The sequence below is a fragment of the Eptesicus fuscus genome, chromosome 12 (assembly GCF_027574615.1).
Source record: "Eptesicus fuscus isolate TK198812 chromosome 12, DD_ASM_mEF_20220401, whole genome shotgun sequence".
Taxonomy (NCBI): domain Eukaryota; kingdom Metazoa; phylum Chordata; class Mammalia; order Chiroptera; family Vespertilionidae; genus Eptesicus; species Eptesicus fuscus.
Genome location: NC_072484.1, coordinates 63,889,037 through 63,906,514, shown reverse-complemented (window position 1 = coordinate 63,906,514; position 17,478 = coordinate 63,889,037). Strand labels below are relative to the sequence as shown.

General features: G+C 37.6%; 1 protein-coding gene across 2 annotated transcripts in view; it reads right to left on the bottom strand.

The window, feature by feature from the left end:
* The window catches only part of RNMT (RNA guanine-7 methyltransferase), a 32,192-nt gene extending 14,842 nt beyond the window's left edge, over positions 1-17,350 (bottom strand). Inside the window, exons 1-8 of one of the 2 annotated variants that reach the window (XM_008159536.3) lie at positions 17,304-17,350; positions 13,705-14,156; positions 11,610-11,745; positions 8,848-8,973; positions 6,749-6,861; positions 5,382-5,563; positions 4,535-4,699; positions 226-343 (exon numbers count right to left, since the gene is read on the bottom strand). In XM_008159536.3, the coding sequence (XP_008157758.2) occupies positions 226-343; positions 4,535-4,699; positions 5,382-5,563; positions 6,749-6,861; positions 8,848-8,973; positions 11,610-11,745; positions 13,705-14,118 (1,254 nt within the window). In that variant the 5' untranslated portion in view covers positions 14,119-14,156; positions 17,304-17,350. The remainder of the gene's footprint in view (positions 1-225; positions 344-4,534; positions 4,700-5,381; positions 5,564-6,748; positions 6,862-8,847; positions 8,974-11,609; positions 11,746-13,704; positions 14,157-17,303) is intronic. The other variant, XM_054723820.1, reaches the window with a different exon arrangement.
* Positions 17,351-17,478: the final 128 nt, after the last annotated feature.

Here is a 17,478-nt window from a genome sequence, read left to right as displayed (position 1 = left end):
TGTTATTTTAAAGAATTGCTATCTAGAAAATAAAATTTGATGACAGCATCACTCATTCATTCATTCATTTACTGAGCACCTAACCTGGAAAGTTTCTGTGCCAAGCTGTCTTGGTGCTGAAGAGTCTAGAGTAGTTATAAATAATCTGTGTAATGTATCAATATTAAGTGTCTACATGGCCTTGAAAAGAATCTTAGAAGCAGCCATTGCTTTCAAAATACTTACCTCCAGGGCCTGCATTCGTTTTAACAGCATTTTATTTTCACTGTTCTTAATCTTTTCTTCATAGAATTCCAGAAATGTTTTTTTGTAGATGAGTTTCATATTGTATTTCTTCACCATTCTGTCCAAAAAAAAATATTACATAATAAAAAGGCTTCTAAAATATTTGTAGTATCTCAACAGCTTACTATCACACAATAGTGACATCTTCTGGACTTAACTAAAAAAACTACCATATCTCTTTCATATATTCACAATGATGCAAAATAAATGCTGAGCAATATACCACTAACCATGTCTATAAAAAAATGTCTCCAAATCTCAATGGGTCACAGGGAGCTCTCTATTAATACAACAAATGGGTCAGGAACCAAAATGAAAGACTGTGTGATGGGAATGAAGAACTAAAAGAACACTTTTCTATATAATCCATTTTATTTAACTTTATTTCTATAGAATCCTCACAGCAGTATTGAAAACAGCTGCCAACTTCCTTCTTAAAATATTCTTCCTCTCTTGGGTTCTATGGCAAGTTGTAGACACTATTAATTTTTATCCTACATCTTGGGTTGCTGCCTCTGCTTGTTTCACAGGTTTCTTTTACCCAAGTTTAGTTGCTGAAGAGTTTGGCCGAGAACCTTTAATCATTTTCACTCCCCTGATTTTACCCAGCAGTTATTAGTGCTCAGCTCTCTCTTCTGTTCCACTCATTTACTCCACTGCTTACTAGAAATCTCCACCAGGATCTGGCATAGGCATTCTTTAACTTCCCATGTCCACGGCTGACTCCCACTAGACTGTTTCTCTGACAATCTTTGCTATTTCAGTAAATTTCTTTAATGATTCATGCCAGAAATCCTGGGAGTTCTCTATACCATCACCCTCTCTCCACTGCCCACTGTATTCAACATGCCACTCCATCCTCTCCATCCTATATAATAAAAGCCTAATATGCTAAGTGTCTGTTCAACCAATCAAAGCATAACATGCTAATGATATGCTAAGGCCGCTAAACCACTTACTAGATGTGCACTGACCACCAGGGGTCAGACGTTCCAATCGGTAGGTTAGGATGCTGCTGGGGTCCGGTCAATCGGGACGGACACACCTTGAGCCCTCCAGTAGTCCCTCCCTGGCTGGCCAACCTCCCACATCCCTCCTGAGCTCCAATCGTGCACCAGTGGGGTCTTTTGGCCTGCCCTGCACCCTCTTGCAATCCAGGACCCCATGGGGGATGTTGGAGAGCTGGTTTCAGCCCGATCCCGCAGGCCAGGCCGAGTGACCCAACTGGTGCATGAATTCATGCGCCGGGCCTCTAGTTAAACTATAAAATGGGCTTCAAGGCTTTCCTTCAGCTTCTTGAACTAGCCAAGATCTTCCTCACTTCAGGTCTTTCATATATATTGTCGCTTGTGCCTAGAAGATTCTTAGTTCCAGTCTTTAACTGGCCAACTCATCCTTTAGATTTTGACTTAAACATCAGTTCTTCACAGATGACATCCTTAAATCCTCAATTACATTAGTTCTCCCAGTTATACTCTGTGTGTCTGTGTGCCGCCCTGCACTCCTACAGCTCCCCTTGCTGCATTTGCCAACGTTTATAACTATGTATCTGTAGACATCGTGAGGGAGCCTAGAGATGATTCCAGGCAGCAAGTAAAGGAGAAAAGAAAAAAACAGAAGAAACAACTGAAAAAACCCTGAGGACTTGTGAGGTGAGGGGATAGGATGAAGGGAAACATATGCAGGCCACTGAGATTTGTATGTACTAGTAAAAGGCATACGTAAGGCAGGATTAGCCCGTCTTGGAAAGATATGAGTAAAGATAAAAATCTCTTATATTCCAGGCAGTTCCTTTCTATTATAAATCTCCAAAGCTTTTAGAAATAAAACCAAGCTTTACACATATCCCAGCCAGTGTGGCTCAATGATTGAGTGTCGATCCATGCACCTAGAGGTCACCAGTTCAATTCTCGGTCAGGCACATGTCTGGATTGAGGGCTCCTTCTCTAGTATGGGGTGTACCAGAGGAGGCTGATCAATGTTTCTCTCTCATCAGTGTTCTCTCTCTCCCTCTCCCTTTCTCCTCTAAAATCAATAAAAATATATTTAAAACAAGCAAACTAACTAACAAACAAGAAAACCCCAAGCTTTACACCTAAGAAATATCATAATTACAAAGAACTGAAACTCAAATGTATAGGTTTGCCATATGAAAGCTAATTATATTTTTGTTCAGTTTCTTAATGAAATGGCAAAAGGGCATCTCAAAAATCCCTGTACATTGTTGGAAATCTGTCTCACAAAATGAATACCTATTTCAATAATTTTTATAAATTTAGATATTAAAATGATGACTTGTGACTTTTACATCTATCATCATCAGGCAAATTAAGTAGAAAAGATTGCTAGTGCTTACTTAGCACTAAAAAAAAGTTAACTAAAATCGCCAACTTTGTTAATTAAAACATCAAGCTAACATATTAAACATATGAAACAACACATTAAAAATGTCTGTTTAATTTCTTATATTATGAAGCGGAACAGTACCATTTCCCAAAAGTTTACTAGTTTTAAGAACAAACATGATTTAAGTTTTTTAATTTTACAGTTTATATTCCTAAGTTGTGCATAGTATTTTTCTCATGTTTAGTCAGTCCACTTCTATGTATTGTAGAGCTCCTGAAAATCTTATACCCATAATTTTACTGTCTGAGATAAAATTGAAATAGTCACCAACTAAAAGTAAGCAGATAAGTTCTTTTGTTCCCAGTTAAAAAAAGACTTTTGTTTTTAAAAAGTAGGAAATAAAATTCAGTCAACTAGCTTACATTTAAGTTGACTCTTCCACTCTGCCTATCAAGAAAAATCCTAAGATCAAGGTATCTCATAAGGCCTTGAAGCCTTACCTGATGAAGTCTGATATCCCAACTTTCCCCGTGTCTATAGAGTCCCCAGGACTCCTAGAAATTCAGGTGCATGAGGGACTGCATTGGACTGCATTCCTGAATCAGGATTTTATTATCAACACTAGTGGCCTGGTGCATGAAATTTGTGCACAGTGTGTGTGGGGGGGTTCCCTCAGCCCAGTCTGCACCCTCTCCAATTGGGGACCCCTTGGGGGATGTCACAGGGATCGGTCCTAAACAGGCAGTTGGACATCCCTCTCACAATCTGGGACCGCTGGCTCCTAACTGCTCACCAGCCTGCCTTCCTGATCGCCCCTAACTGCCTCTGCCTGCCAGCCTGATTGCCCCTTACTGCCTTTGCCTGCCTGCCTGATCCCCCCTAACTGCCCTACCCTGCAGGCCTGATCTCGCCCCCAACTGCCCCTCTGCCAGCCAATTTGGTTCTGATTGGTTGGTTTCTATGCCAGTCAGCGTCAAAAGCTCCACCTTCTAGGCAGCCATTGCCTCCTCACACTTCACCCAGATTTGATTCTGATTGGTCAGTTTCTATGCCAGTCAGTGTCGAGACCTCCGCCTCCTAGGCAGCCACTGGATCCTCACACTTCACCCAGATTTGGTTCTGACTGGTCAGTTTCTATGCCAGTCAGCATCTCTGGGCCTATCAACGGGGCCTGATCAGAAAGGCGGGCCTGATCAGCAGCCCTGTTAAGAGTCTTGGAGAGAAATGGAGGCGAGGCTGCTGGTCAGACTGGGAGAGAAAGAGAGAGGCAAGTGCTGGTCAAAAGCTGCCACTGAGGCAATGGATCAGTCCCTGCTTCTCTCTTCAGGCCTCTCTCTGGCCCTGATTTGCAGCCTCCTAAGCAGTCAGTGCTGGGGCACCAGGCGTGCAGCCAAAGCAGTCAGCGCTGTGTTGCCACAGCAACCAAGCACTGACTTCCAGTCTGGTAGAGCTTCGGTCGTAATGGTTGTTACACCCTGGCTCTTTATTATAGAGATTGCCTATGAGACATAGGAGATTTCAGAGCTACAGTGAAATATGAAACAACTTTTAATACCCATCCCTGTAAAAAGAAGGATTCATTTGATACCGCCAAGTTACTAGTAGTTATTTTTTAAAAATCTTTTGCTATTTGTAATGTCAGGTATTTTTTGCCACAAGTTAAAGGTAATAGACTCATTTTCTTACCTACAAGATAAAATAATTATAGGAATAAAAGAAAGCTAAGCAAGGCTGTAAGAGACCAATGCACAACCCTGGTTTGAGGGTTTTGTTTTTTAAAACAAGGCTATATTTTTTCTTTGGAAATCCTATAGAGAACTGTCTAGAAATACAGATTTCCCCTTCCCCCTTTTTCCTTTCTGAAGGCAAAAAGAGAACAGTAACAAATAAATGACATTCTTACTCATTTAGTAATGGAAAATAGACCAAGAATTCAGGGACATCCACAACACCTTCCAAGTTGAAGTCATACTTGCAGCCAAATAAAGGATAATCTCCTTTCTTCTGAAATTTCACAGTATATATTTCATTTCCAAATGATTCTGTTTCTGAAGCTTCAAGGCGTCTTCTATATTTTCCCCAAACCAAAATAAAAAAGATTAAAACTGTTATTAGTTCAGATTTATTCTGATCAGATTATGCACACATACAAAAAAAACACCACAGTGCAATTTTAAAAAGACAATCGATTAGCTTTTTTGGGTTAATCCTCACTTGGGGATATTTTTTTTTATTACAGAGAATGGGAAGAAGGGAGAGAGAGAAAAACATTAATATGAGAGAGAGACACATTGATTGGTTGCCTCCTGCACACACCTTGACCATGGCCAGGGATAGAACCTGCAACCCAGTATGCGCCTTTGACCCTTCCACCTGCGGGCCGGCACTGAACCACACTGGTCAAGGCTGATGAGCTTTTTAATAGAATTTTAGCTACTTTAAAGACATAATGTACTAGAAGTTCACTAACTATCACACTAATAATAAAATTAGGGTAGAGGGTAAGGCTCATTATCATGACAGTTAATTCTCTGTGCCTTGGAATCTGATGTGCAGCTTGTCTAGCACTATAACCTTTGGCTCGATATAACATAAGCCTTGATTATCTATTCAAATAAATTACCAAAAGGTTTATCAATTTTATGATCAACATGGCATGTTTTATAAAAGCTCTCTGATAAACACTGCTACTTTAAAATAAGCTTAATACTGAGTCTATTGTAAACCACAATATATTTAAAAGTACTTACATCAATTCAAAGCTATTGGGAGTGGTACCAATAAAATAGCCTCCAGGGCTAAGTCTCTCACAAGCATTTCTAAGCATCATGTCAGCCTGATCATAGGACTCAAATGAGTAATGACAGACAAACTGACAACTGCAGATGTCAAAATGCATTTCTGGGTCACGAAATTTGTCAATCAAAAGTTCCTAAAGCAAAAAAAAAAAAAAAAGGGGGTAAATATGTTAAGAGTCCAACATAATTTTTTTTAGCAATTAATTTCTAAAATCAGGGTTCTTAAAATAAAAGTAGACATGCCCTCCAACTGACCTATCCTTTCTTTCATGTATAATGAGGATCATAATGAAATCATATTTTCATTCTTGTTCAGTAGAAATTTGATTCCCATTTTCATAGCAATTTTTAAAAAGTAGGGATTCTGAAATCATGTTAAAATGTATCAATCAAATATGGCATGTAAAGTTGTTGATCCTTTTATTTGGCTTTACTTGAAAATAACACTGAACAATAACTTGGGTTAAAAAAAATTCCCGGAAAAAAAAAGAAATTCCCCGAAGCTGGCCTTACAGACATTTAAAAAAAATACACTAATGTTTTTAAAGGTTTCCAACATTCTAGCAGTATACTACCACTTTTCCTCTCACTTTCAAAACTGCTAACAACACATGTAGGATGATTAAGGATATCTCTAATAGCTTAATGAGCTAACAAGACAAAGAACAGACTTTCACTATTCAAGTGTCTCTGTAGTTTTACATTTCATAGCTGGTAAGCAATTCAGAAACAGATAGAAGGTGAAAAAGAAAAACAGACTATAATATATTGGGAAACTACCCTCATAAATTACAAAGTGAACAAAACAATTCAGTTCTATTTCAAAACACTGGAAAATAAATCTTGCCCAAATGGGAAAGCAACAAGTGATTTCAAAAGTTCAAATTATTAGCCAAAACCGGTTTGGCTCAGTGGATAAAGCGTCGGGCCTGCGGACTGAAGGGTCCCAGGTTCGATTCCGGTCAAGGGCGTGTGCCTTGGTTGCGGGCACATCCCCAGTAGGGGTTGTGCAAGAGGCAGCTGATCAGTGTTTCTCTCTCAACGATGTTTCTGACTCTCTATCCCTCTCTCTTCCTCTCTGTAAAAAATCAATAAAAAAATAAAAATAAAAAAGTTCAAATTATTAAAAACAAAAAATTCTCAGTGGATCATTAAAAAAATTGATCATGACAGAATTTCTAGTTGAAATGGAAAATGTGTCATAAGGATTTTTAATGTTGCAAAACACACTTTTTAAAAAAAACTAATTTTTAAAACAAATCATTTACCCAAATTAAATATATAAAAAATAAACTGACAAAATTTTAAAAACCTTGTACCTTAGAACAATCAGCGGTTATAAATTCTGCATTGAAAATATACTCATTATCCCGACGATTTTTCATGTCCTCATACCGCTGCTGACACTGTTTGACAGAAACATCAGCAATATCTGGAAGGGGAAGGGATATTAGTAACTGTCAACAAAGACGCACAGAGAGAAATTGTAAAGCAAAGATGGCACAAATCCATACATTAACCTCAACAGATAAACTTGAGCATGAAATCTAGCCTTAGTACAAGCAAAAAAGTTCTATTTCCTTCAAAACAAAAGAGAAGTCTTTGTTCCTATTATTTTTCAAAAGACATTTAAAAATTCTATAATGATTTTTAAATGCTTATTCAAAGTTAAAAGCAGAAAGTTTAGATTCCAATTTCAATTATAAAACCTAACACTGTATGTCCAGTTTTGGAAATACTGAATTTATATTTTCTTAATAAAATATTATTTGCCCTTTTCTCAGTGTTGAGATTTGCACTAATGGAGCAAAAGCAATAGTGGATAAAATGGTGGCACCTTATTAATGAATACAAGGTAATGGTACTAAATGTATTGCTAATACTTATATTCTTCAGCACTATAAAACTAGCAATGGGGGGGAAAGCCAGTTTCATATAAGAATATCCTTGACAAAGCAGTAAAAATAAATTTTATTAAATCTTGGCTTTTGAATACATCTTTTTAATATTCTATGTGATGAAATGGAAAATAAAAAAAATTTTCTACTATATAACAAAAGTTTAAACAGGACTGATGTGACTGTGTTATGAGCTGACTGGCCAATTTTTTCATAGAAAATTATTTTCACTTGAAAGAACCACTGACAAAGCGGTTACTCGGACATGGTAATATAGCAGTCATTATCTTGAAAATAAACAAAGTGAGCCTATCACTTTGAGAAAAACAATAAACATATTTTTTACCAATGATAAAATTTGAGCTTTCAAGTGAAAATTACAATTCAGAAAAACTGACATCTACCACCATGGGCTGGGCATCTTGCCATTCCTTCTCTGATTGGTGGTGATACCAAACAAATGTGATTTCTTGATGTCAACATAGAGATCTGCATAACTTTAGTGAACATTATTTTTCAAATATTACAAAATCTCATGGGGCAAAACAGCCATCCAAAGTGCAAGATAAACCACTGGAATTAAATGTAACAGATTATGAAAAGTTCATTATTATGGTTTCAGATTCCACACTGTGGATCTTTAAGGAACTTGTCAAGTTTTGGTATAATATCAAAGATGAATTTCCTATTTGAAAATACTCCTGCATTTTTCAACTACTTATCAAATAAAATAACAAATCACAACATATTGAATACAGAAACAGGTGTGAGAATCCAGTTATCTATTATTCCAGACTCTAAAGGAATTTGCAAAAATATTTTTAAAATGCCAGTCTTCTTACTAAACTTTTTTTAATGGATTAAAAAGATTCTTAAAATTGTTTTAATTACTATAATCCATTGATATAGCCACTCACAAAGAGCTTTCTGGGGTCTGCAAGCCTTTTTAAGTGTACAGTGGTCTTAAAAGCAAAAAATTCGAGAAGTGCCAATTTAGGCAATGCTTCATAGGTAGTGCTGTGCACTTCCTATTACTCATCACATTGGGAAGAACATGATGCCTGCTTGTTCCACTTTAGTTAAGACTGACCAGTGGGTCCAGGTACTTGATTCATTCAGTTAAGTTCCTTTCAAATTTACCCAATAGCTTTAGCATCTGTTTATGATTGTTGCTTAGATCTATTACTTCATCAAGGTAGAAAAATTGTGATTTTCATCATTCCTCCTGATTTTTAGATAAATTGACATTTCCCTTTTCGATCATTTGGTTACCTTGAAATACGGTTCATATAGGGTAGGGAAGATACTCAATCTTAATTTATAAATTTCAGAATAACGAGTAAGTTTTGCAGCAACCTCTAAGGGTGAACATTATCTCATTTTAAAAACACCCATCTCATTCATAACCCCCATATATACTGAAATAAAATATTTTAGTGTCATTTTGATAATGAGATCCATCTTATTCTCCATTTTCCTGATTGACACAAATTACTTTTTCCACACCATTATTATCTTACCGGTACAAACTAGCTTATTAATTCTTCCCTTTTTCCACTTGAGCAAATCTCCACCTTTACCACATCCCAGGTCCAAAACAGTAATGTCACGTGTTTTTTTCTGTCGCAACTTTTCTAAAAATTCCCCTAAAACAGAGAAATAAGTCATAATATATGATCTCCATTTTACTAAAGCATAAATTGTCGCTCCTAATAAACTATTAACTTCTGTCTGACATGTAATATGAAGTATATTTTCACTTATGTAATTTATAACTTTTGGTAAACATTTCAAAATATGACAGTTAATAACTTGATCTTCTAGTATTCAAGATAAAAAGGCATGCATCTGGATTTTAGAAAGTTAAAACAGGTTTTGAAGATTACTTTCAGAATTTGATTCAACATTAAAAAGCAGACATTTTAAATTCTAATTAATACAAAAAGACCCAATAACTGTTCATGATAAGAGAAAACCTTATCATTCATATTTTTTTTATAGTTTTCTCTTTCCAAAGCTAAGTATTTAGCTTATTATACACCTAAGTTAATCAAAATAATTATAGATTAAGAGTGCTTGATTGTCATAAAAGATGTCAGGCTTACCACCCCCAAAAATATAAGAAGTTGTCAAAAAAGTATACATACCCCTTAATTTTACTATCATCAGAATTCTTAAACACTCTGAAGTAAAAAAATGGAATCTTTCATCCCAATCTACCAAATCACATTAAAAGCCAACAAACAGTATCAGTGGTTACCCATATATCAATAGCCAAATGCTTCAAATATCAGTTACAGACATCTTAATACCCTTAGACAATTAAGTATTCAGCAACTCTAAAACTTGATACACTACTGCATCCCAAATCTACTTTTTCTGTCTTTATCACTCTGAGTTTAACACTTTCTATTTAATGTTTATTATTTTGATTGCTAGCATATTCTATATAAATGCTTCTGCCTTTCACTGTCCACAGGATCTTAAAGTAATTTCAATAGAAGTACAAGTGTTCCATATTTAACTTACTGCTATGAATCTTAAGAAACAGCATAAAAATAATATTCAAAGAGTGAAAAACAACAATTATAAAATCTCTTTATTTCCATACAGAAAGACTAATGAGAGAAATCATCAAGAAACATTTCAAAGATATCTTCATCACATTCATGAACAGTACTCAACTATTGACTAAGCTATAAATACCAGGTAGGGGAGGGTGGGGACAAGGGAGATAGATCAACCAAAGGACTTGTGTGCTTGCATATGAGCCTAACCAGTGATCACGGACAACAGGGGGAGGGGAGCATGCATGTGGGGGGGGTTTGGGAAGGGAACGGGGGGAGGGGGTTGATGACAAATATGTGATACCTTAATCAATAAAGTAATTTAAAAAAATATATAAACACCAACAAGAAAGACAGTGAATGACAAAGAATGGATGTTGTGAAGAGAAAGGAAAAAGTCAGAGGGAGCTTTGCATACACAGACCACAAGATTGCATTAGGACCAGAAAGGCAGGTGGAGATGGCAGGGCATCCATTTAGAGAGTTGCTGGAACAGCTGAAGGAAAATAACATTAATATGCTGAGATAAATTTTTGCTAAGTCTGACTTAAGTCTTTTAATGAATAAATACACGAATAAATTATACATCATTAAAAATATTTAATGATAAGTTATCTGCATCAATAGATCTGCAAAAGGAAAGCAAGAGAGAATAAATCAGGATTAAGGTCCAAAGATTACCTTAAAAGTATAAGCTATAAATGACATAATATTAACCTTAAAAATAAAGAGAAAAGAAAACTGACACTCAATTACCCTCACTAACAACTGGCAGAGTCAAATAAATAATATTTTTGTAATAAAACATGATTAAAAATTAAATAAAAAATATCAAAATGTGTGAAAAAATGAGCCTAGTTTCACTCTTAACACTTCTCAGAATGTCTAATTTATCTTTAAAAGTTAGTAAATTATCATCAAACCTAGAAGAAAGTATCCATAATTAGCACTTGTTTCCAGTGTAATCAAGAAAGTATTTTCACTTTTTCGAAGGCTGGCTTTAAAAGAACAAAGAAAAACTTCAAAATACACTTGCTTTTTAAAAACTTAACCTTGTGTAATAGTCTATTTGATGTACTAGATATACAAAGTAAAAAATATATCCTGAATTATACTTCCTCAACTGACTTCCATTTTAATTTCAAAGGTGAGTTTCCACAGATAAAATACTGGATCCAAAAAGTTAAATGTCTTCATAATCCTCAATATAAACTTTATTTTCTCCTCAAACACCATTCAAGAAAAATAAGTTTAATGGACAATCAACAAACATGATCTTTACCAACTCATTAAAGACCTCGAAATAAAAAATCATGATACTGCCAATTTCCTTGATTTAACGGAATCTGAATGTTTAATCCAACAACTTGTCATTGCTCCAAAACTATTAGAATAAAACAGAACAATTACCTAATAGCATTAACTCTAATAATAAAAGGGGCATACTACCTTTTGAAAGCCTGGTTAACTTTTTAATTTAATATCCATTATACATTTATTAGTACCTTTATGTAGTCAACAAAAGTAAGCATAATCTTTTAATCTCAAAGGCCTGTTTTTAGTTTTGGCTCCAGTTTTATAAAGTCAAGGTTTGATGATCAAATGAATCTAAATAAAAGATCTAGCAACTTGGTATATGATTAACCATTTAGGGGGAAAATGAGACATAAGCTGAAATAAAACATTCCAAAGTATAAATAAAAAAACAATCATACCAATGAGGACGCTTTTCATCCAATTATTAAAGTTTCTTAGGTAAAAAATTCGACTTTGGCTACGCTTTTCCAAGCCAACTTCCTGAAGTTCATTGTAGTGGGCAGCCACTGTTGAGCTGTGTCCTACTTTTAAGTGCTGAAAATGAGAATGGAACATTAAGGATTACAACATGGCAAAAATAAACCTAAAAGAGCATCTGACCTATATGATAATGGATAAAATGATAATGAAATTGGTAAATTTCACTGAACAGCATTAGCCACAGAAATCTCACTAATTATCATCAGATGTAAGACTTGTTTTCCCTTCCCTAATTTTAAAAAAATCTCTAGGTTTAAAATTTTCATCTTGATCTTTTGTCCATATAATTCTGCTATCAATGTTTTAATAAAACAAGTACTCTTTCAATGCTCTAATTTACTCAATTCAATAAATTCCAGTCAGGGGATAGGGTTCCTACAAGAAAATGAAATAGAAATGAGTAATATGTATTATCCTATATAACAGGGGTCCTCAAACTTTTTAAACAGGGGGCCAGGTCACTGTCCCTCAGACCGTTAGAGGGCCGGACTATAGTTTAAAAAAAAACTATGAACAAATTCCTATGCACACTGCACATATCTTATTTTGAAGTAAAAAAACAAAACAGCAAAAACACCCGCATGTGGCCCAAGGGCCGTAGTTTGAGGACGTCTGCTATATAATAAAAGGGTAATATGCAAAATGACCCTAAGGGGTGGAGGGAAGACCAGAAAGGACCTGTCGCTATGACGCACACTGACCAGCAGGGGGAAGACGCTCAACGCAGGAGCTGCCCCCTGGTGGTCAGTGTGCTTCCACAGGGGGAGTGCTGCTCAGTCAGAAGCTGGCTCATGGCTGGCCAGCACAGTGGCGGTGGCGGGAGCTTCTCCCACCTCCACGGCAGCACTAAGGATGTCCAACTAATGGCTTAGGCCTGCTCCACTAAGGGCTCCCTGGCTGCCAGAGGGATGTCTGACTACCAACTTAGGCCCCATGCCCCTGGGGATCGGGTCTAAGCCGGCAGGTGGACATCCCCTGAGGGGTCCCAGATTGTGAGAGGGCGCAGGCTGGGCTGAGGGACACCCCACTCCACCCCCAAGTGCATTGGGCCTCTAGTCTATTTATAAAATAGCTGTGACCATTACATGAGGCCATACACAGAAAGGGATTAGAACTCAATAGGCTATGTTCAGTGTCAGTGATTCTTACTATTATTTGCTATTAATCTATTTCAACATTTTCAATTTGTGCTCCCTACTTAAGGCCCTGAGCATTCGGCAAAATTCCCATGGTAGGTACAGGGCTTCAGATCCCCATACTTCCTGTTCAACCAAAGATTTTTACTTGAGAAAAGGGTTCCACTGCTAGTAAAAGTTTGAAAACTAAGTTTATAATACAAGCTCCACTAATGACAAGTGCTTAGCCTATCTAAGCAAACTCCTCCTCATGGCTGATGGCAGAATTTTACTCATTCATTTAAGTTCTCTTTCCCTCCAGATCCAGATTTTGTCTCTGATTCCTTCACATCTGGTATTCCCAGATATTTGACTTGATATTCCTTGCTCTATAGTATCCCTGCTAAACATCAGGCTTCTGTGTCCACTTAGCTAAAATTGTATACAACTACCCAAACAAGTTGAAACAATATAGTTAAAGGAGTTGCAGTAAGAAAGAAATGTAAAACTGAGTATAATTTTTAAATGTATCATTTTAAGTGATACTATTTCAGATACAAAAAGAGATGAACACTTAATAAAAAATGAAACAAGGTAAATCATCTGGGATTCATACTCTTGTCTTTTTTAAATGCTAAGAAAAGGCAAACCATAAAACTAGCTTTTAAGTTTCTAATCAAATAAGAGTTTGATACCATAAAAATTTCTCATTAGAAGTTTCACCTAAATAAAAACAATTGAAGTACAAGAGTTAAAAACTTACTCTATCTTAATATAATAAAAAAAGAACATTCTGAAGTTATTAAGATTATGTAAAAAACCAGTATTATTTCACAGCTGCTCCACATTTCAATTTAACATATTCCATTATGAATAAAATAAAATACATTCAACATACTTTCTGCTTTTCAGAAACATCCTCAAGTTCTCTTTTTCTCTTTTTCGGAGTGCCGTCTACAGGAGAAGGTTCATCTTTTGGAAAATCATCAGTTTCCAGCCTTTTTTTCCTTGAAATGCCTTCATCATCACCAGAACCTTTTTCCTCTGGTACAATTTCAGCATCATGTTTTCTTTTCTTGGATGGAGTGTCTTCTCCACAGCTGGAACTCTCTTTTACAAGATCATCTGCAAACTCCATTTTTCTTTTTGGGGGAGTGTGTACTTGCATAGGAGCCTTTTCAAAAAGCTCAGTCTCAGGAGCAGTAGTGCTTTCATTATGGCTGAATGAAGACTCTGTTCCCGAATTTATTGATGCTTTCTCTTCTTCAAGAGAGATCTTTTCACATTCCTCTGCTTTTACAGAATTTTCCATTTTTGATTACTTAAATAGATGATAAAACTTTATGAACACTGAAATAGCAAAAATTTGATATTACTTATAATCACTTTAAAATAATTTTAACCAGAAGCTAACCATTCATTTAATTTCAATGACCAACTAGGAGTTTTTTAAATCTCATGAAAACGATGTTAATATACATTAATATCAACTTATGAATATACTAATGTGGGAGTATTAATTGTAATCCCCAATCTCTTTTAGCAATCTTACCCATAAAAGTCACTATTGACATTAAAACATGAAGCGGGGGCAAGCCTTGATTCCCAAATTGTGTGCTGGGCACTATAACAAACTCATACAGGCACAGCAGGATATTTTAAAATTTTAAGGGAAGCATAGTGATATCTGGTATCTGGAAGATATCACAGAAACAGGTTCAAGTAGAGCACAATTTCAGCTGAGCAGATTGCACTATGTCCCTTTCAATGACATCATAACTTTGTGAAGCAGATATTTTTGTGGCACTGAAGAAAATTAAACAGGAAATGAAATTGGTGATGTCGAATCTTATTTCAAGGCTTGAGAAGTATGTTTTTGTTGTTGTTGTTTTAAATATATTTTATTGATTTTTTTACAGAGAGGAAGGGAGAGGGATAGAGAGTTAGAAACATCGATGAGAAACATCGATCAGCTGCCTCCTGCACACCCCCTACTGGGGATGCGACCTCAACCAAGGTACATGCCCTTGACCGGAATGGAACCTGGAACCCTCAGTCCCCAAGCCGACGCTCTATCCACTGAGTCAAACCGGTTAGGGCAAGGCTTGAGAAGTTTTAAAGTATCCAACAGGTGCATAGATTCTATTAGTAAGGACTCACGGTTAACTAAAAATTAAACACAGCCGAAACCGGTTTGGCTCAGTGGATAGAGCATCAGCCTACGGACTGAAGGGTCCCAGGTTCGATTCTGGTCAAGGGCATGTACCTTGGTTGTAGGCACATCCCCAGTATGGGGTGTACAGGAGGCAGCTGATCGATGTTTCTCTCTCATCGATGTTTCTAACTCTCTATCCCTCTTCCTTCCTCTCTGTAAAAAATCAATAAAATATATTTTAAAAATTAATAAATAAATAAAATAAAAATTAAACACAAATATTTTTTAAATAAAGTTGCTAGGACATAAGTATTTAAATTATACATATATAATATATATATAAATAAATAAATAAATATATTTATTGATTTCAGAGAGGAAGGGAGAGGGAGTGATAGACATGGATGATGAGAGAGAATCATTGATCAGCCTCTTCCTGCATGTCCCCCACTGGGGATCGAGCCCACAACCCCGTCATGTGCCCTTGTTGGAACTGAACCTGGGACCCTTCAGTCCGCAGTCCAATGCTCTATCCACTGAGCCAAACCAGCTAGGGCAGTGATGGCGAACCTATGACACGCATGTCAGCACTGACACGCGTAGCCATTTCTGATGACACACGGCCACTGAGGCGGCCGCATGCCGAGGATGAAACATTTGCTGCTCCTGAGGATAAAACATTTGCGAAATAATGTTTTTTCCTCAAAGTGACACACTACCCACGTTATGCTCAGTTTTTTGGCAAAGTTTGACACACCAAGCTCAAAAGGTTGCCCATCACTGGGCTAAGGCGTACTTAAATTCTTTGGACTAAACTAATGAGTGGTACTGTTAGGTATTTCTTTTGGAGACATTGGAAAAAATACACACATCAGAGACACTAAGGGCAACAAGAACAAGTCTGGGAACCTGTAGTTGACTTCTGAAACCCCTATTTTGTAATAGGTTTCAGAATTAGGTAAAAGTGAAGATAGTGGCTTTGGACAAGGTTTCAAGACTCAGCCAGCAACTTAATAACCATTAAGACTTCTTTCAAATGTTCTTAGGCCTAATGGATCGGGAGGGAAATAAGTGAGCTACCTATTGAACAGGAATTGTTATGGAGATCCATTTATTGTCACTTAACAAATTTACTCAACTCTTACTACAGAAGAGCTCAAAGAAGCACTGTGTGAATTAGTGTTCAAGATGCTTTCAGCTTATACAGTATATACATACGAACCACTATTAAAATGTTAGGCTGTATTATTCAAAACAAATAGAAAAGGGAGACCAGAAGTCCAAATCAGAGGAGGGGGTGGGGGAGAGCACCCAAAAAAGTAATTTTCAGAATGACTACTTAAAATGATTATCTAGTAAACCTGGCCTCCAAATGATCAAACCCCTATCATCTCCTCTCTCCTAATAAAGAACAGAAATAGGTTTTAAATGGAAATAAACCAATGTGATTTATCCTCTTTAGCTGTAACTAACGCTTGAAATTTATATTGGGAATAGGTGTGAAGTTTATATATGCAACTCTACTTCCACAGATGAGATGCCATTAAACACAATCAATTCGGTCAGAATAAATGACAAAAAAATTCCAAACGATGGCAGAAATAGGTGAGAATCGACTGCCCAAGTGTAATAATGAATAGACTCCAAATCCAAGAGTGTTGCCCTTCAGAATCCTGGAGGAAGGAGTTTACGGAAGAGTCCACTGACAAGGAGTTGGAGAAGCAATGAAATGACCAGACATTCGGACCGGGCTTTTCCAGGCACCTTTAATGCAAGCCGTCTCCGTCATTTCAGTTCCACAGACCACCACCGAGCATAGGGCTGGGACCGCCGGGCTTCTGCTCAATTGGGGTAAGCTCTCCGTCCCGACCCGCCAGCCAGTCCGGGTCAACTCGAGGGCCCAAGAAGTCGCGACAAGGCGAGGAGGGAACTTTTCAGCCAAGTTCACCCTCTTCCGTCACTGACGCGGCCTAGCTCTTAAACCAAGCCTCCGGCTCAGGTTTCGGATTCGCCGCTCAAGGTACACACACACGCTACTTTGTATCTGACACTCCCACACTCTCCGCCCGACCATGAAGAGCGGCCTAAGGCTGCTCCTCGGACTTCTCGGGACCCGGACTCGCTAGGTCTGGAGGAGCCAGAGCGCCCACCGGCTCCCACAAGTACTGCCCAGTTTGCTCCGCGCTGAGGGCACCATAAACCCCTCGCGAAGGGTACAGAAGGCACGGGGCTAAGACAAAGCGAGCTCATCTCGGGAGTCGCAGTGCCCCTTCCACCTTGATGGCGGCGGAGGACCCAAAGACAAAGAAAAGAAGGGGCCGCAGTCCCAGCAGCACACTCACCCATCCAGCCACACACGGTTCTGTTTGCGGAAGCGGCGAGCCGCGCCACGCTTGTGTAGTTACGCCACTTCCGGGGAGGGCGCTGGTCACGTGACGTCGCTCTCGGCCGAGAGTGGAGTGACGCGCGACCTTCGCGCCGAAACTACAAGTCCCGTCGTGCTGCGCGCAGCGGCGT